The 21,055-nt window shown below is 37.0% G+C and overlaps 1 protein-coding gene across 4 annotated transcripts in view; it reads left to right on the top strand.

The window, feature by feature from the left end:
• Positions 1-21,055, top strand: part of YEATS2 (YEATS domain containing 2) — a 116,092-nt gene that overhangs the window by 28,448 nt on the left and 66,589 nt on the right. For all 4 annotated transcript variants that reach the window (XM_045502810.1, XM_045502807.1, XM_045502808.1 and 1 more), the window contains exons 5-8: positions 1,170-1,415; positions 4,046-4,161; positions 15,072-15,233; positions 20,104-20,215. In XM_045502810.1, the coding sequence (XP_045358766.1) occupies positions 1,170-1,415; positions 4,046-4,161; positions 15,072-15,233; positions 20,104-20,215 (636 nt within the window). The remainder of the gene's footprint in view (positions 1-1,169; positions 1,416-4,045; positions 4,162-15,071; positions 15,234-20,103; positions 20,216-21,055) is intronic.

The following is a 21,055-nucleotide window of genomic DNA, read 5'->3' as shown; positions in this document are numbered from 1 at the left end:
TTGTAGTTATTCTGTCTGAAGAGGTGGTTGTCCATTTAATGTTTTGTTGCCTTTTTTTTTTTTTTTTTTAAACCATTAGCAGTTCTGAACTGTTATTTGGTGGTCTAGAAGTACACTGATTTTTTTTTTGCTGTTCTGATTAGGATTTATTCAAGGATATTTAGGTGTATTTTTGTCTATTACGATCTGCCATTTAATTATTTTTAGTTTGCTGTAACAAAATACATCACAGCTCTAAAAAATACCCTTTATTATTGAGATTCAGCAGTTTTGTTGCTTTGAAATCCTAGTCTCTGACTCCTTTTCTCTCACTAAATGATTTTAATAGCACGGTTTTTAAAAGCTGTGCTGCCTAGGAACTGTAGAGTGAATCACATTATAACAGAGTACACTGTATTTTGTATCCAAGTAACAAGATACACAAAAATATTCCAGGCTTCAGTACTGGTCTGATAGCAAATATATGTAAGTATTAATCATTTTACAGCATTCTATGCTACATTTTACTCCTGTGTGGGAGCCATTTTACATACACATTTAAAAAAATCTTTATGTCTCTTACAGGAATGTTTTATTTAGACAGTTGATGAGTTTGTGTTAAAGCATTGTGAGACTAATTTTTTATTTTATTTTATTTTATTTTATTTTATTTTATTTTTTTAATTAAATTTTTTTTTTTTTTCAACGTTTATTTATTTTTGGGACAGAGAGAGACAGAGCATGAACGGGGGAGGGGCAGAGAGAGAGGGAGACACAGAATCCGAAACAGGCTCCAGGCTCCGAGCCATCAGCCCAGAGCCCGACGCGGGGCTCGAATTCACGGACCGCGAGATCGTGACCTGGCTGAAGTCGGACGCTTAACCGACTGCACCACCCAGGCGCCCCAAGACTAATTTTTTAAAAGTCAGATCTTACTTTCTATATGTTACTACCTGTTCACCTTGATTTCTCATTTTCAGAGAACTTGCATTTTTAACTTTCAGTGTTAGGACCTTCACACAATTATTTATCACTTTCTAGTTTTTGTTTTGTTGACCCAGACCACGTTAAGGAGCTTGGACTTCATTTTATGGGTGTGGGGAGACTTTGAAGAATTTCAAGCATGATCCCTAAATAGATAAGGTTTTAGAAAGATTAAAAGTTTAATTTGCTTGCTTTCATTTTTGCAGGGATCAAAAACATGTGATACAATGGTTTTTAATCATCCTGCTATCAAGAAATTTTTGGAATCACCATCTAGGTCATCCTCTCCTGCCAATCAGAGATCAGAAACACCATCAGCCAATCATTCAGAAAGTGATTCTTTATCTCAACACAATGACTTCTTATCTGACAAAGACAATAACAGCAATATGGATATAGAGGAAAGACTCTCAAACAACATGGAACAGAGACCAAGTCGAAATACTGGAAGGGTATAGTTGGATGGGTGGGAGGGAGTCAGAGGAGAAGGGAACTAGTATTTTCTAAGTATGTATTATTTTATTTTCTCTTCATAAGAACCCTAGGAAATAAGTCAATTATATCCCTTTTGGAAATGGGGAAGCCGTCTTGAAGAGGTTAAAGTTCTGTTTGCCCACAAGTATCAGAATTGAGAATTAAACTTAATTAAGCTGAGAATTAAACTGAACCAGAACTGTGTACCGCACAACTCCTAGATGCCATCCACATAGATATGAGAGAAACCTTGAGGAGTTGGCAATTCTGTGACCTTGTCCAAAGTCTTTCCATTCTGTCATGTTTTATTTTCTTTTCAGCATTTTCCTTTGTGGAACCTTAATGCTTTAAAAACTGGGGGAAACTTGACAAATAATAAATAGAATTGAAAACCATTTATTCTTCTTTGATCCTGCCAGTTTCTTATTTGAGTTCCTGTATCAAACTGCTCTGAATTTCTCGGTATATATAATATTTGGCTATAGAGCCCTTACTGGATGATTTTCCTAGCCAGGGGTTCTGTGGTAGAGGAAATCTCCAGGTTGCTTTTCACATACTCAGACATCAAGGATTTTATTTATTTATTTTTTCAATTTTTTTTTTAACGTTTATTTATTTTTGAGAGCCAGAGCACGAATGGGGGAGGGGCAGAGAGAGAGAGGGACACACAGAATCCGAAGCAGGCTCCAGGCTCTGAGCTGTCAGCACAGAGCCCAATCAATGCAGGGCTGGAACCCACAAACTGTGCGATCATGACCTGAGCTGAAGTTGGACACTTAACTGACTGAGCCACCCGGGTGCCCCGGATTTGATTTATTTTTGATAAAAATCAAATTAAAATTTTCTGATTGTGAATCTGTATGTGTTCATTGTTGAAAAATTTACAGGAAAGTAAAAAACAATAGAAAAGTCATTCATGATGCCACCACCCAAAAATGAAAACTCTTAATGTTTGGATTTACTTGTTTCTAACCACTATTATTTCTGAGCAAATACTGCATTTTTTTTTTTTTTGTATGTGTGTGTCGTTTTTTTTTTTTCTAAGATTTTTTTTAATCTCTACACCCAATATGGGGCTTGAACTTACAACCCCAAGATCAAAAGTCATATACTCTACTGACTGAACCAGCTAAGCACCCCTTTTTTTTTTTTTTTTTAATTTTTTTTTTTTCCAACGTTTATTTATTTTTGGGACAGTGAGAGACAGAGCATGAACAGGGGAGGGGCAGAGAGAGGGAGACACAGAATCGGAAACAGGCTCCAGGCTCTGAGCCATCCGCCCAGAGCCCGACGCGGGGCTCGAACTCCCGGACCGCGAGATCGTGACCTGGCTGAAGTCGGACGCTTAACCGACTGCGCCACCCAGGCGCCCCTAAGCACCCCTTTTTGTTTGTTTTTGTTTGTTTTTATATGTGTGTGTGTGTATTTTTTAATGAGAGAGGGAGAGTGGGGGAGGGGCAGAGAAGGAGGGAGACAGAGGATCTGAAGCAGGCTTTGTGCTGACAGTAGTGAGCCCCATGTGGGGCTCGAACTCACAAACTATGAGATCAAGACCTCAGCCGAAGTCAGATGCCGTTTTTTGTTTCAATTAAAAATAATTTAGGTAATACTGGTCATAGGATTTAGAAACTTACCATCTTGTATGTAATATACATGCTCATGTTTATGTAACAAATATTTAGTGTTTACTACGTATGTACCAGGCACTTCTCTGAGAACTGTACAAAACAATCATGTGGCACAGGTACTGCTATCTTTATTTTTTATTATTTTTTTTAGATTTTCTTTTTTTAATGTTTATTCGTTTTTGAGAGACAGAGATAGGGCGCGAGTAGGGGAGGGGTAGAGTGAGAGGGAGACACAGAATCTGAAGCAGGCTCCAGGCTCTGTGACAGCAGCGAGCCCGATGTGGGGCTCGAACCTTGAGATCACAACCTGAGCCGAAGTCGGGCGCTTAGCTGACTGAGCCACCCAGGCGCCCCTGATTTTTATTTTTAAGTAATCTCTATACCCAATGTGGAGATCAAACTTACAACCCCAAGATTAAGAATCTCATTCTCTACTGACTGAGCCAGCCAGGCATCCCTGTTATCTTTATTTTATTAATGAGGAAATTTTGATAGAGAAGTAATTACACAAAATTTCACATCTGGTAAATGGAAGAGTCAGGATTTAAACCCTGGCAGTCTATCTCTACAAAGTTTAAATTAATCATGTCTATGTTATTTCTCATTGAAAAAATTTTGATTATACAAAAGGTTGAAAAGAAAGTAAATTCCATTGACCTTTCCCCGTTCCCATTTCCCAGGAGTAACCATTGTAATAGTTTCTTGTGTATCCTTCCATATCCTATTTGCATATACGAAGCAGAGGTGTATGACTGTTAAAAACACACATACATATGGAGTTATAGTGAACAAGCATAAACTATGCAAAAGATCAAGTAAAACTACTCTTTAATGCTCTGAGAGGTACCACAAAGCCAGAGAATGTGGTAATTAAAAAAAAAAATCTGAGTTACTCTATTCATACCTTCTGTGATTTTGTGGTTTCTGCCTGTTGGAAATTGTCCACATTGAAAGTAAACATTGATTGTGATTTCTTTCAGGACATTGCTAGTATTACTGGCTCTCATAAAACAGAGCAGCGGAATGCTGATCTTACAGGAGATGAGACTTCACGTCTTTTTGTAAAGAAAACAATAGTAGTGGGCAATGTGTCCAAGTAAGTATCCAATTGAATTCTCCCATTTTCAGCTGTCCATTTATGTTAATACTCTTGCATACTTTTATTATTATAGTATTACTATAGGAAGAGGCCTTAAGGATTTTTTTTCCCCCAAACTCTTTGTTGTTTTAAAAGTAAACTGAGTCTAAAGACTTGAAACTCTTGCGTCAGGGTGTCTGTTAATCTTTGACATAGAATAAAATTGTGCTTGGTAAAAATTTCTAAGACATGAGCTTTTATACAAATGGAGTGTTATTTTTTTTAAGATTTTATTTTTAAGTAATCTCTACACCCAACGTGGGGCTCAAACTCACAACCCCAAGATTGAGTCGTGTGCTTCACCTGAACCAACCAGGCACCCCATATACAAATGGTGTATTTTATCAAGTTTGTTAGTGTGGATAAATTGGAAGAAGTTTTGACTTTTTCTGATCTATGAACTAGTTCTATTTTCAGGGGCCTTAGCTAATTGCTAAAAATATTTGTTGCCCAAATTGAAGTCTTTTAAATTTTTAACAAAAAATTGCAGAGCATGTCTTGAAGACAGAATTTCTCCAAGCTGAGGTGCTAGCTCTTTAACTATGATTATGGTTATATATATGATTATATGTTATATATACTTATATATATGATTATAAAGTATCTCAAGGTGTCTTGTGGGAACACCATCATTTTGCCAAATATCTAGGAATGGATAGACATAAATCTTCAAATAGTGTAAGAATGTTATTTCCTCACAAAGTATTTATTTGCCCTTCTCCTCCCTCATGAAGTATATTTTCCCTATGCTCGCTTGTCATCTTTATCATATAATCATTTTCTGTTTTTATATAATTTTCCCAAATCAGACTGGAATCTCTTTAGGGTAGAAAGTATGTCTTGTTTGTTTTGTACCTTATAGCAGTTGATTTTCAGTAAATATTTGATTGTTGAATAAGTTGATATATTTATGAAAATTGTAATTAGATTCAGTTATTGAAAATAAAGGATTCAGGCAGACAGTAATTATTTTGGGGGGGGAAATCAGATTGGGGGAGAAGTCTTCCAAGCCCCAGTTAATGGATCACAAATAACAAACAAGTACATTAAAGAGTCTCAGGATAATAAAAACAAAGATTTCTAATGGTCTGTGTGATAGTATTTAAATGGAAGCATAAAGGGGCACCTTGGTTGAATGTCCAACTCTTGATTTTGACTCAGGTCGTCACCCCAGGGTGGTGGGTCGAGCCCCGCATTGGGCTCCGCACTGAGCGTGGAGCCTGCTTAGGGTTCTCTTTTTCTGTCTTCCCTCCCGCTACCTCCTGGCCCTCTCCCGAACTCACTCTCAATAAATAAATAAATTAAATAAATAAATGGAAGCATAAAATATGATTAAGGCAATTAGATTTCTGTTTTATAGATGATATTAGAGTGGGTATGCATTTAGGTAAGGGAACTGATACACCATGTGAAGTGTTAAGAGTTGGGGCTTAACAATAGTACAAGACCAGTCAGCTCAGAAAAGTCCAAAACTGGAAATCTAGATAGACCTACCATTCCACAAGAAGACTGGGAGAAACAGTCATTGACATTTCAAACAAGTACATTTAATTTGTACGTTTTTGGGTCTTTTGAAGACCAGCTAGAACTAAAATACTGGTTAACTATGGTTAATTATGGTAGAGAGGGAATGGTTGACATGAGAGTTGTAAAGTCCTTGTTTGTTGTGGAAGAGGGAAAAATTATTGATTTATTTTAGACTTGTTAAGAATGCTTGTTAATCTGAGATAATAACTAAAAGAATAGACGTGTTTTTATTTTATTTATTTTTTAAGGTTTATTTTTGTAAGAGAGAGAGCAGGGGAGGGGCAGAGAGAGAGGGAGACAGAGGATTCAAAGCAGGCTCTGTATCAGCAGCAGAGAGCCCAGTGCGGGGCTTGAACTCATGAACTGCAAGATCATGACCTGAGCTGAAGTCTGATGCTTAACAGACTGAGCCATATATATATGTGTGTGTGTGTGTGTGTGTATAAGTTTTTTTTTTTTTTTTTTTTAAAGTAGACTTCATGCCCAGCATGTGAGCCCAACATGTAGCTTGAACTCACGACCCTGAGATCAAGGCCTCAGCTGACATCAAGAGTTGGATGCTTAAGGGCGCCTGGGTGACTCAGTTGACTGACTTTGGCTCAAGTCATGATCTCGTGGTTTGTGAGTTCGAGCCCTGCATTGGGGTCTGTGCTGACAGCTTGCTCAGAGCCTGGAGCCTGTTCTGGATTCTGTCTCCCTTTCTCTCTGCCCCTCCCTCACTCACACTCTGTCTCTGTCTCTCTGAAAAATTAAAAAAAAAAAAAAAAAAAAAAAAAAAATTTAAAGGTTGGACGCTTAACTGACTGAGCCACCCAGGCTCCCCTAGAAATTTAAACTTTAAAAGTAGTAAGAGGAAGGTGGGGAAATTGAATGAAAAAAGGGGAAAAAAACCTGATTCCATAAGAAGGCAAGCAGGGACAGGAGGAGGGATTTGATGAAGAGAAAAAAACAAGGCAAATAGTGTAAAATACTCTAGTAACAACAAATCTAAATATATCAATTATAAAAAATGCCTAGGGATTGTTATCTAGTTAAAAGATACTGTATTGAGATAAAATCATCTAAAATTCAGTTCTCTGTTGTTTATCAGTTACACATCTAAATACAGAAAAATTGAAAGTAAGCAAATAAGTGAGATTTAGCTGGCAGATACTAACCAAAAGAAAACCAGAGTAGCATATTAATATCAGGGAGAATAGAATTTAAGACTAAAGGTATTCATAAAGGTAAAGAGTTATTCTATAATGTTAAAAAGTTCTATTCAACAGGGAGATATTAGATAACAGTGTACTAGACAATAGTCTTAAAGTATCTAAACCAAAATTGAATCACAGGAGAAGTTTCTAAATGCACTAGTATACTGAGAGATTTTATGCACCTCTCTCAGTAATTGGTAGATCAAGCAAATTATCTATATGAATATAAAAGATTTGAACATCAGTTAACAAAGCTTGATCTGATATACACACATAGACTATTACATGTAATAGTTGAAACATCTTTAAGCATAAGGAACATTATGAAAATGACCACATAATAAGCCATAAAGCAAGCTGTAACAAATATTGAAGGACTTGTATCATACTGCCTTTTTTTTTTTTTTTAAGATTTATTATTTTTTTTTTTTTTTAATTTTTTTTTCAACGTTTATTTATTTTTGGGACAGAGAGAGACAGAGCATGAACGGGGGAGGGGCAGAGAGAGAGGGAGACACAGAATCCGAAACAGGCTCCAGGCTCCGAGCCATCAGCCCAGAGCCCGACGCGGGGCTCGAACTCACGGACCGCGAGATCGTGACCTGGCTGAAGTCGGATGCTCAACCGACTGCGCCACCCAGGCGCCCCTAAGATTTATTTTTAACCAATCTCTACACCCGGCATGGGGCTTGAGCCCAACCCTGAGATCAAGAGTCAGGCTCCACTGACTGAGCCAACCAGGTGCCCCCAGACTACTGTTTTTGATCACTGTTACAGTAAAGTTAGAAATCAGTGACAGTAGGGCGCCTGGGTGGCTCAATTGAGCCTTTGGCTCAGGTCATGATCTTGCGGTTCATGGGTTTGAGCCCCACATCAGGCTCTGTGCTGACAGCTCAGAGTCTGGATACTTGTCTCTGTCTCTTTCTACCCCTTCATTGTGTTCTGTCTCTCTCTCAAAAATAAATGTTGAAAAAGAAAAAAAATCAATGATAGTAGGATAACTAGAAAATTTTATGTCTAGAAATTTAAACCACTTCTAAACAATTCATAAGTCAATGAAAAATCACATTAAAATATTCACAACTAAATACTCAAATAAGAACTTGTAGGATAACACCAAAGGAATATTTAAAGGGAAATGTATAGTTTTAGATGTCTGCAGTAGAGGAAAAGCTTAAAATTAATGAACTAACCATCTCAATTAGAATGATGCAAAGAAATTAGAAAAAAAATAAGAACAAAACCCTGTATACACAAACTTGGTGAAATTAAGGAAAAAAGACATAGCTACAAATGATGTAGTGTGAGGTAAGAAATAATGCCAACATCTTTATGCCAGTACATTTAAAAATTTAGGTGAAATGGAGAGTTCCTAGAAAAATACTGTTTATGACTCAAGAAAGGAAAAACTTTGGATAGTCTTACAAGTACTAAGTAACTTTAATTACTGATTTTTAAAACATTCCAATCACAAAACCAAACCAAACTACTAGGCTTAGATTGCTTTACAGGCTGAGTGAACACATAATTTCAGTTGTATACAAAATCTTCTGGAGAGGGCACCTGGCTGGCTTAGTTGGTAGAGTATGCAATTTTTGAACTTGGGGTTGTGAGTTCTAGCCCTACGTTGGGTATAGAGATTGCTTAAAAAAAAAAAAAAAAAAAAGTAACCAGAAAGCCCCCCAAAATCTTCTGAGGGTAAAGAGACAACACTTAATCAGGCTATCTTATGAGGATAGCCTGACTTTTTAAATAAAGCCAGACAGTTCATGAGAAAAGGAAAATTATAGGACATTCACAGTTGTGAATAGAAGTGCATAAATACTGAACAAAATCATAAACTGAATTCAGTAAATACAGAAATGATAATACTTCATGATCAAGAAATGCAAGTTTGGATTAACATTAGAAATCAATATAACTTAGCCCGCTGCATTATTAAGGATAACCACAGGCACAGATAAATGTATAGAAGGCTGTGACTGGGGTGCCTGGGTAGCTCAGTTGATTGAGCGTCCAACTCTTGATTTCAGCTCAGGTCATAGTCCCAGGGTTGTTGGATTTAGCCCTACATCGAGCTCCACACTGAGCATGGGGGATCCTTGGGATTCTTTCTCTCCCTCTGTCCCTCTTCCCTGCTCATGCTTGTGTGCGCGTGCTTGCTCTCTCTCTCTCTCTCTCTCTCTCTCTCTCTCTCAAAAAAAAAAAGGCCATGACAATATTTTCTAACAATGTAATAAGGCCTCATGAAATAAAGGGAGGGCTAAAGATACTAGTTTTACCATGGTCAGGACTTAAGGGGATGGTTTATTTTGGCTTTTCTTAATTTATTTCTTAAAACTTTATTTTGAGAGAAAGAAAAGTGTGAAAGAAGGAGAGAGGCAGAGAGAAGAGAGAATCCCAAGCAGGTTCTGCACTCTCAGCACAGAGTCCAACATGGGGCTCAAACCCACGAATGGGAGATCATGACCTGAGCCGAAACCAAGAGTTGGATGCTTAACCGACTGAGCCACATAGGCACCCTGTTTTGGCTTTTAAAAGGCAAGAGACCAGTTGCAAACTTTGTGGCAGCAATGAAGAGTTCAGAGTTCTAGCACTCTGAAACCTAAGTGAAATCAGCCCGAAAGCTAGAGAGACCCTAGCCCAGGAATAAAATATGCCAGTTTATTTCTACCTCATTTTTACCTCCACTTGGAAAGGCAAAATTGATTTTTTTTTAATTGGATGATGATAATCAGAAAATAAAACGAACTTTAAGGGAATGCTCCTTAGAAACCAGAATAAATAAATAAATAAATACTTTTAAAAGATTAACAGCAAAAGATTCACTTTGATTGGTTAGGGGATAGAGCTATTAAATCTTTCTAGAATTAAAAATTTTTTAAGTTAAAATATTTTTTAGGGGAGTGGGAGGTATATGCTTCCAGTTATGGAATGAATAGCCATGGGGATGAAAGGTACAGTGTAGGGAATGTAGTCAGTGGTATTGTAATAGTGTTGTATGATGACAGATGTAGTGAGCATAGCCTAATGTATAGAGGTGTTGAATCACTCACTGTGTAGTATACTGTAACTAATGTAACATGTCAGCTATACTTCAATAAAAAAAAATGGTCTCAGCCTTATTGACCTATAATTGACAAAATTATATTTAAAGTGTACATTATAATTTGATATAAGTATACATTTTGAAGGGATTCCTGCCATCAAGTTAATTAACATATCCATTATCACCTCATGTTTACTTTTTAAATTTTTTTAGCATTTATTTATTTTTGAGAGAGGGAGAGCAAGTGTGAGTGGGGGCTGAGCAGAGAGAGGGAGACAGAGGATCCAAACACAGAGCCCAACGTGGGTCTCAAACTCACAACTATGAGATCATGAACTGAAATCAAGAGTTGGCTGCTTAACCGACTGAGCCATCCAGGTTTAAGATTTTATTTTTAATCTCTACACCCAATGTGGGGCTTGAACTCACAACCTCAAAGAGTCACATGCTCCAATGACTAAGCCAGCCAGGCGCCCCATCACCTCACATACTTATCTTTTTTTTTTGGGAGTGTGAGAACATTTAAGTTCTTTTCGCTCAGCAAATTCTATAATGTTATCTACTGTAGTTACCATGTTATACATTAGATCTTCAGATCTTATTCATCTCAAAGCTGAAAGTTTGTACCCTTTTACCAAACTTTCTGTATTTCCTCTACCACTAGCCTCTGGTAACCATATTTCTGTTATGTTTTCACGAGCTTGACTTTTTTAGATTTCATGTATAAGTGATACTGTGTAGTATTTGTCTTTCTCCATGTTAGTATTTGTTTGGCTTATTTCACTTAGCATAATGCCCTCCAGATCCATCCATGTTCTCACAAATGTCAGAATTCCCTTCTTTCTCATGGCCGAATAATATTCCCTTACACACACACACACACACACACACACACACACTCAGTTGACCCTTTAGCATTCTTGAGCAATGTGAGGGTTAGGGGCATCAACCTCCCACACAAATGAAAATGCACATAAAACTTTTCACTCCTCAGAAGTAACTACTAGTAGACTGCCGTTGCCTGGAAGCCTTATCGGTGACATAAACGAATGATTAGCACATATCTTGCATGTGACGAGTAGTAGAGAAATAAAATAGAGAAAAGAAAATATTAAGAAAATCGTAAAGGGGTGCCTGGCTGGCTCAGTCAGTAGAACATGAGATTCTTGATCTCAGGGTCATGAGTTTAATCCTCATGTTGGATGTAGAGCTTACTTTAAAAGAAAAAATAAAAAGTCATAAGAGAAAATACACTTACGGTATTGTAAAAAAATGACATGTAAGTGGACCTGCACAGTTCAAAGCCATGTTGTGCAAGGATTAACTGTATGTATATGTGTATACATCTTTGTCCATTCACATCTTTATTCAATCATATGTTAATGGACATGTATGTTTCCATATCTTGGCTATTGTAAATAATGCTGCTGTGAACATGGGAATGCAAATAGCACTTTGATAACCCATTTTCATTGTCTTTGCATATATACACAGCAATGTGGCAGTTTTTTAAATTTTTTTGAGGAGCCTTCATATTGTTTTCCATAGTAGCTATACCAGTTTATGTTCCCACCAATAATGCACAAGGATTCCCTTTTCTCCATGTTCTTGCTAACACTTGCTATCTCATATTTTTGATGATAGCCATTCTAACAGGTATAAGGTGATAACTCATTTTAATGTGCATTTTTCTCATGATTAGTGATGTTGACCACCTGTTTATGTACCTGTTGACCATTTGTATGTTTTGTTTGGAAAAACGTGTATTTAGTTCCTCTGCCCATTTTTAAATAGATTTTTATGACTTTTTTTGTCTATTCAATTGTTTGTGAGTTCTTTATATATTTTCAGTATTAACCTTTTGTCAGATAAATGATTTGCAAATATTTTTTCTCATTCCTCATTTGCCTTTTCATTTTGCTGGTGGTGTCCTTTCCTGTGCAGAAACTTTATAGTTTGCTGTAGCCCCACTTGTTTATTTGCTTTTGTTGCCTTTGCTTTCAGCGTCAAATCCAAAAAATCGTTTCCCAGACCTGTCATGGAGCTTGCCCCTGTAACCTTTCTTCTTACCCTTAAAAGTTTTCTTCTAGGAGTTTTATGGTTTCAGGTCTTTTTTTTTTTTTTTTTTTTTTTAAATGGTTTCAGTTCCTAAATTTAAGTCATACATCTGTTTTGAGTTGATTTTTATATGTGGTATAGGTTAGGGGTCTAGTTTCATTCTTTTGTATGTAGTTGTCCTGTTCTCCCAACACCATTTATTAAAGAGACTGTCCTTTCCCTATTGTATACCTTAGCGCCTTTGTCATAAATTAATTGACCATGTATGCATGGGCTTATTTCTGTGCTCTCTTCTAGTCCATTTATCTATGTGTCTGTTTTTATGCCAAACCATAGCGTTTTATTACTATAACTTTTTAATATAGTTTGAAACCGGGAAGTATGATGCCTTTTTTTTTTTTTTTAATCAGAAAAGAGACTATTTGGGGGTCTTTTATGATTCCATACAGATTTTAGGGTTGTTTTTTCTATTTCTGTGAAGAATACTGTTGGGATTTTGATAGAGGTTTCATTGAATCTGTAAGATTGCTTTGGGTAGTATGAACATTTTAACAATATTCTTCCAGTCCATGTGCAAAGAGTATCTTTTTATTTATTTGTCTTCAATTTTTTTCATCAGTGTCTTGTAGTTTTCAGTGTACAGGCCTTTCATCTTAGTTAAATTTTTTTTTTTTTTTTTAATTTTTTTTTTCAACGTTTATTTATTTTTGGGACAGAGAGAGACAGAGCATGAACGGGGGAGGGGCAGAGAGAGAGGGAGACACAGAATCCGAAACAGGCTCCAGGCTCTGAGCCATCAGCCCAGAGCCCGACGCGGGGCTCGAACTCACGGACCGCGAGATCGTGACCTGGCTGAAGTCGGACGCTCAACCGACCGCGCCACCCGGGCGCCCCTCATCTTAGTTAAATTTATTGCTAAGTATTTTATTGTTTTTGATGCAATTATAAATGGGATTATTTTCTTAATTCTCTTATAGTTTGTTGTTAGTGTATAGAAACACAATTGACTTTCTATGTCGACTTTATGCCCTACAAACTTACTGAATTTATTAGTTTTAACAGTTTTTAGGTGGAGTCTTTAGGGTTTTCTGTATTTAATATCCCATTCAGATAGAGACAGTTTTACTTCTTCTTTTGCAGTCTGAATACTTTTTATTTCTTTTTCTTGCCTAATTGCTCTGGCTAGAACTTCCAGTACTATGTTGAATAAAAGTTGTGAGAGTAGGTATCTTTGTCTTGTCCTTGATTTTAGTTAGAGTAAGAGCTTTTAATTTTTCACCATTGTGATGTTAGCTGTGGGCTTGTCATATATGGCCTTTATTGGAGGTATGTCCCCTCTATACCCAGTTTGTTGAGAGTTTTTTCAAGAATAGCTGTTGAATTTTGTCAAGTGCTTCCTCTGCATCTGTTGAGATGATCATAGTATTTTTATCTTTCATTTTGTTAATGTAGTATATCACACTGATTGATCTGCAGATGTTGCATCCCTGGAATAAATACCACTTGATCATGGTGTATGATCTTTTAATGTACTGTTGAATTCTGTTTGCTAATATTTTGTTCAGGATGTTTTCATCTATGTTTATCAGGGATATTGGCCTGTAATTTCTTGCAGTGTTGTCTGTGTTTGGTATCAGGGTAATGCTAACTTTGTAAAATGAATTTGTAAGTGTCCCCTCTTCTTGTATTTTTTTGGAAAAGTTTGAGAAGGATTGGTGTCAGTTCTTCAAATATTTGGTAGAAGTCACCCTTTAAGTCATCTGATCCTGGAATTTTCTTTGTTGGGAGGTTTCTGATTACTGACTTCAGTCTCCTTACTAGTAATTGTTTTATTCAGATTTTCTATTTCTTTATGATTCAGTCTTGGTAGCATGTATGTTTCTAGGAATTTATCCATTTCTTCTAGGTTGTCCAATTTGTTGGTATTTAATTGTTCATAGTTTTTTTAAAAAAAAACATTTTGTTTATTTTTAAGATTTTATTAAAAAATTTTTTTAATGTTTATTTTTGAGAGAGAGAGAGAGAGACACAAAGTACAAGTGGGGGAGGGGCAGAGAGAGAATGAGACACAGAATTCGAAGCAGGCTCCAGGCTCTGAGCTGTCAGCACAGAGCCCAATGTGGGGCTTGAACTGACAAGCCGTGATCTCATGACCTGAGCCAAAGTTGGACCAACCTACCGAGCTGCCCAGGTGTGCCCCTTAAGATTTTATTTTTAAATAATTTCTACATGCAATGTGGGGCTCAAACTCACAACCCCAAGATCAAGAGTTGTATGCTCTACCAACTGAGCCAGCCAGGTGCCCATATAGTTCATAGTTTTATGATCCTTTGTATTTGTGTGGTATTAGTTGTTTGTTTTTTTTTTTTTTAAGTTTATTTTTTTGAGAGAGCTCACAAGCAGGGGAGAGCCAGAGAGAGAATCCCAAGCAGGTTCCACACTGCCAGCACAGAGCCCGACATGGACTCGAACTCACGAACTGTGAGATCGTGACCTTAGCAAAACCAAGAGTCAGACACTTAACTGACTGAGCCATCCACGAGCTGTGTGCTATTAGTTGTAACATCTCCTCTTTATTTATAATTTTGAGTCCTTTCTCTTTTTTCTTGGTAAGTCTAGCCAAAGGTTTGTCTATTTTGTTTACCTTTAAAAAAAAAAATAGCTCTTTTTGTCTCCCATTTCTTCTGTTTCCCCTCTCATCTTTATTATTTCTTCTTTCTATTAACTTTGGGCTTTGTTCATTCTTTTGAGATCTTTCTTAATGTAGGCATTTATTGCTATAAATCGCCTTCTTAAAACCTGCTGTATCCCTTAGGTTTTGATATAGGTTTTCAGTTAAGATATTTTTTGATTTCTCTTGGATTTCTTCTTTGACTCATTGATTGTTCAGTAGCATGTTCTTTAATCTCCATATATTTGTGAATTCCCAGTTGTTTTCTTATAATTGATTTTTAATCTTGTTTTAAGTAGGAGTTAAATGTTTTGCTAGGTTTTTGAAGGAAAAAAGAGTTCAGGTTTCTTTCTTTTTTCTCCTCCAGGTACATACCTCCTGATAAGAGAGAAGAAAATGACCAGTCAACCCACAAGTGGATGGTATATGTCCGAGGGTCTCGTAGAGAACCCAGCATTAATCATTTTGTCAAGAAGGTTTGGTTCTTTCTTCATCCCAGCTATAAACCAAATGACCTTGTGGAAGTTAGGTAAGCACAATTAAGTTATTTAATTTAGGAAGTACAGATTTACTGATGTGGAAGAAGAGTGTTTTTACTTGAGAAAATTTCCTTTAATTATTATTAATAATTTACTTAGTTTTGGCTTTTAGTCACAATGTAGTTTTAATTGTGGTTCCTTCATGCAGATTATTGTCTCTCTGTAAAGGCACTATTTCCTCCTGTCAGAATTACATTAGTGGATTCTCCTCCCTTCTGGAAATAGCTGAACTTATTTATGTAGATACAGATGAAATGTAAAAGTTTCCTGTTTTTTATATCAGAATATAATAGAATTAAACATAGGATTCTAACATTACAGAAATATTTAATTTTCAAAGTTCCCATGATTTCAGCCTCTCAGAAGTAACCCCAGTGATATTTTTCCTACATATATTAACCTAGTACAGTTTGTTATTGTTGGTATTATTATTTCACGAAGATGGATTGATTTTATATATATGCTATTCTGAAATTTGTTTCATTTAGGTATTCTTTACATCTTTAAGTGATGTTGCATATCACATATACATTCATTGTGTGAATGTATTGTAGAAGTGGTTTTGGTTTATTATCAGTGAAATTTATATCCTTATCTCTCTTCAGAACTTCTCTCCACTCCTGACTCTTAAACAGAACATGGCTGGGGCGCCTGGGTGGCTCAATCCATTGGGCATCCAACTTCGGCTCAGGTCATGACCTCACAGTTCAGGAGTTCAAACCCCGCATCAGGCTCTGTGCTGACAGCTCGGAGCCTGGAGCCTGCTTCGGATTCTGTGTCTCCCTCTCTACCTGCCCCTCCCCCCACTTGCTCTCTGTCTCTCAAAAAAAAAAATAAAATAAATAAATAAAATAGAACATGGCTCTCTCCTAAGAACACTGCTTCTGAGAACAACTTTCAAACAACAGTTGTTTTTTCTCTCTTACACCATGTACCGTTAGGTCCAGGGGTGGGGTGTGTGTCTTTCTTGCACATATTTGTGGCTTCTAGATCATCTTTTCCCCTTTTCTGCCTAAAAGCCCTCAGCTCCTTTGGAACATTGTATCGTCCTCCTTGTTGCAGACATCTACTAATTTCCCAGTTACTCCCCTCTTTCAAAGACAGTTTTAGCTAGTGTCCTGATGTTTCCTGTTGATGTCATTCTCAAGGACTTTGATGTGGAAGTAGACAGTTCACCCAGAACCCTAATTTCTAAGTTCATTGATTTCCTCACTTTTTAAATGAGGTTATTATGATACTGGTATACTGTAGAATGTAGGCTGAGTAAGGAGGGAAGGAAATTATATAAAGAGCAGTGAGAGGTGGTGAAAATTGGCATGGGTAAGAAGTGGAATTCCCAGTGGGTTCAAAGAATAGTTGGATTAGGAATGGAGCTGGAAAGATAGGAATTGATAGATGGTCAGAAGGGAAAATACTTGGAAATGGGATTTTTATTTTCTTCATATGGATGATAGTTGTCCCAGTATCAATGATCCATCTTTTCCTTACATTTTTTAAAGATTTTATTATTTTTAAAAAGTTTATTTTGAGAGAGAGCAAGAACATGAGTGGGGGAGGGGCAGGGAGAGGAAGAATCCCAAACAGACCCCACGTTGTCAGCGCAGAGCCCGATGCAAGGCTCAATCCCATGGATTGTGAGATCACAACCTGACCCAAAATCAGGAGTCGGACATTTAACCGACTGAGCCACTCAGGCACCCCAGCATGTATCCTAGATTTAATTGTAACTCTTCATGTTTTTTACATGGATCTTAAGATGTTTTTCACATCAGGTGTCTAAAGTAATTTGATGAGTAGGGGAGACTCTTGGGGTTAATCTTCCCTGTAGCTGATAAGCAAATGTGTGTTTCTCATGTACTCTGAATTTCCTCATCACAGTACATTACTTGTAGATTCTGCTAAGAAGCATCATTTTGACATTTGGTTCAGTTACCACGACCATCCTTAGCCAGCTTCCTAAAGGCTCTGATAGTAAACTTTGCTTTTAGGTACAAGATAGTCACTAAATGCATTCTAGGTCCAGGACTTGATGCAGGGATTGCAAAGATGAAGAACACATGGTTCCTTCCTTTGAGAAGTTTATAGAGTATTCTGGTCCTAGTACATGAGTGACTAAAGTTTGTTGTATCTGTTTCATTTAGCTTGAATATAGGAGCTCTCTAGAGCTACACTGTCTAATATTATGACGCACATAAGTAATTTAAATTTTTCTAATTGCCACATTGAAAAGTAAAAACCAAAAAAGTGAAACCAGGTCATTTCACATGGTAATTCAGTCTTAGGCTGTTTTATTAGAGGTAAAGCAGACATGCTCTACCCTGCATTCTGACAATATCTAGCCATGGTGTTATGCCTCTGGGAGGAGAGTCTGAACAGTAGGGAGATCTCACACCACAGGGATGTGGACAACTAGCGGTTAAAGTGTGGGCCCTGGAGTTTGTTGCCTGAGTTTGAATCTCAGCTCTACTGCATATTTGCTGTGTGACCTTGGGGAAGTCAGTTATTCAACCTCACTGTGTCTCAGAAGGGACATTTCGTAGTGTGGTTGTGAAGATTAGATAAGTTAATAGATACGAAGGGCTTAAAACAGTGATTGGGTCATAGTAAATATTTAAGTGTCTGCTGCTGTTGCAGGGAATAGAATGTGTTCATCTTAAAAAGAGAAACTTGGATGTTTTAGGTTTTTTGAAGGTCATGTGGAGGAAGAATTTGTGATTGCAAAAGGCATATAGTAGATCTAACATGTAGGAGAAAGGTGAAATATTTTTATAATGGAACTGTTCAGAAATGTGGTAGAGAATCTCATTAAGTAATGAGTTTTAGGTCACTAGAAGTGACCTTGGAAGACTGGTTGACCATTTGAATTAATTACTTGGACAAGGAGTTGTACTCCATGCTGTATATATCTAGTAAAGCCATTTTTTTTTTTTTTTTTTTTTTTTTAACCCAGTATTCTGTGAGTTTTCCTTCTTGGTCATTGATACATTTCACCTTCTGTGAGGAATCCAGAAATAAAAAAGTCTTTGAGGGAAGCAGTCTTTTTGTGTGTGAGATACGTGTATCTTTTGAAGTTTAATGTTTCTATAGGTGATGTCTGTTGGTAAGTCTTAGGTTCCTTTTTTTGCTTCCAAAAATATGGTTAGGGAGAAATTTCCTGTTAAAAGCATTGTTCCTTTTTCCTGGCCTCTATGCTGTTTGTCTTCTCTGGCAGCAGCCCTTCCTGTTCATTCATGAGAGTTTAGCCAACGTACATAAATTGAGGAACACAGCTAATTTGCAATATCCGTTGTAAGAGAAATTCAGCATACAAACAATATAATTGATGTATTGAAAAATGAATTTAGGCTATCTACTTAGCTTTAATGGAATTTAAATGACCAAACATGTCATCAATAAAACTTTAATTATTATTCTTACATTCACCATGCCTTGGCCCCACTTCATCCCTTTTCAAATTAGCATATCAAGTCAATCTTCTCATTTGACCCTAAACTTAAAAAAAAATTTTTTTTGATGTTTTATTTTTTATATTTGAGAGAGAGACAGACAGTGAGTAGGGGAGGGGCAGAGAGACAGAGAATCTGAAGCAGGCTGCAAGCTGTCAGCACAGAGCCCGACGTAGGGCTCAAACACACGAACCACGAGATAATGACCTGAGCTGAAGTTGGATACTTAACCGACTGAACCACCCAGACGCCCTGACCGTAAACTTTTTAATTTCTGTCTGGACCTATACCAACATCATAGCTACTTTACTTACTATAACTCACCTGGTGTTCAACTGGTTTCTCCCACCCAGGACACTCTAGTTTTCTTTCTCTCTGTTTTATAACATAGCTATTGCTTTTTCTCTCTTCCATCCTACTCTCGTACTCGTGGATTTTTCCTGACTTGAGCTTTCCTGGTAGCCTTGTGCTTGGTAATTCACATCCGTTGTTAGACTCCTTTCAGGTTGTGTTCTTGGACTCAGCCCTTACTGAATTCATGTCTCTTCTTAGTTTTTGAAAAGCACATCCAGCTGAATGTTTCTTCCTCCCTGTCATCTTGGCATCTTCTCTCATTATAGTAATTCCAAGGTAGTGATTCATAATGAACATTTTCACTTTAAAGCATTCTCTCTCCCCTGTTAAACCATATTATTTTTGAGTACATGAAGTTCTCTCAGTTAAATTTAAAGTATTTTTATGTGGAAAATTCCAAACATATTTAAAAGTAGAGTATCTTGAACCCTTATATACCCAGCATCAATTAATAATTTGTTAGTTTTTTCACCAATTTTCCTTTTTGTTTCTTTCACAAATTCTGTTTTGACTAAAAATTCTCTAATCCAGTTAACATTCACACACATTTCTCTCTATCCACTAAAATCATAATCACTGGGGAAGATCATATTGTGAACATAAGATCTTTTAAATCAGGTTAGTGGATAGTTTCAAATAAATTGTCACTTTCAGATGAGCATTTGTGATCTGTTGTTTTTGCCAGAGTGGAGGAATAAATATGAGTGTCTGGGGTAAGGAACATATACCTCATAGCCTGTGTCTGTCAAGTAGCAGGCAAAGATTCTGGCTTCTACTGTATGATATCCAACAAATCACCTTGAATCACTGTCTGTGAAAATAATGATATTGGATTATATACTATAAATATCTCTATTCAGTAATTGAAAGTTTAATGTAGGTTTGAGTTCAGTTTTTCTTTTAGCATCTTAGCAAAATTCATATTGATTTAGCTTCAAATGAGGAAATGTAAACGATAGTAAGAGGCTCTGAATTTCTGACTTACCAATATGAGAAAATTTTCCTGTCTAGAATGAGAGACTGACTGTGGCTTAATGTGTTAATACCTGCTTTTCCCTAGAGAGCCTCCTTTTCACCTCACCAGAAGAGGCTGGGGCGAGTTTCCTGTCAGAGTTCAAGTTCACTTTAAAGACAGCCAGAACAAACGGATAGATATCATACATAATCTGAAGGTATTGTAACAAAACATTATTCCCCAGAAGTGAATTACCTCCTTTTTTTTTTTTTTTTTTTTTATATTAGAGAGTGTGAGCGGGGGGGGGGGGGGGGGGAGAGGGGGGAAAAGAGGGGTGGGGGGGGGGGGAGAGAATATCTTAAGCAGTCCCATAACCCTGGGATCATGACCTGAGCTGAAATCAAGAGTCGGATGCTCAATCAACTGAGGCACCCAGGTACCCCTGAAGTTCCTCTTTGTGTCTGGTTACTTAAAGCAATGGGTTAGGCCTCCTGAGAGAAGTAGCTAAGGACAGTGGAAGCAGGATTAATATTTTTGATTGTGTGATACATACTGCTACAAGACTCCTTTGTTCCCTGAAGGTTGGGGGAGCAGTTGCACTACAGCAGAATGTATGTTCTTTAAAAAGATGAACTGGTCAGAGAATCAGAAGACTTGAGTCTCTGATCAAAGCTCACTGTTACTGTGTTACCTGAGACTAAGTGACTGAAATCTTTAAAAAATCTATGGGGTGCCTTAGATGGCTTGACTGATTAAGCATCCAACTTTTGATTTTGGCTCAGGTCATGATCTCCTGGTTTGTTAGATCAAGCCCCATGTCGGGCTCTGCACTGAGCATGGAGCCTGCTTGGGATTCTCTCTTTCTCTCTCTCTCTTACACAATAAATAAACATTAAAAAAAAACCTATTTACTTTTTTGTAAAACGAGGCAAATAATAAGCCTGTTTATCTCATAAGGATATAGAATAGAATATGTTTATCTTGGAAGCATTAAGACAGGAGTGAACATATTTTAGAAAGTTGAAAGTACTGTACAAAGTTGTAATTCTTTTGTATT

Source organism: Leopardus geoffroyi, chromosome C2 (genome assembly GCF_018350155.1).
Source record: "Leopardus geoffroyi isolate Oge1 chromosome C2, O.geoffroyi_Oge1_pat1.0, whole genome shotgun sequence".
In the NCBI taxonomy this organism is placed as follows: domain Eukaryota; kingdom Metazoa; phylum Chordata; class Mammalia; order Carnivora; family Felidae; genus Leopardus; species Leopardus geoffroyi.
Note: the sequence above shows the minus strand (reverse complement) of the source record. Positions and strands in the feature narration are given on the sequence as shown.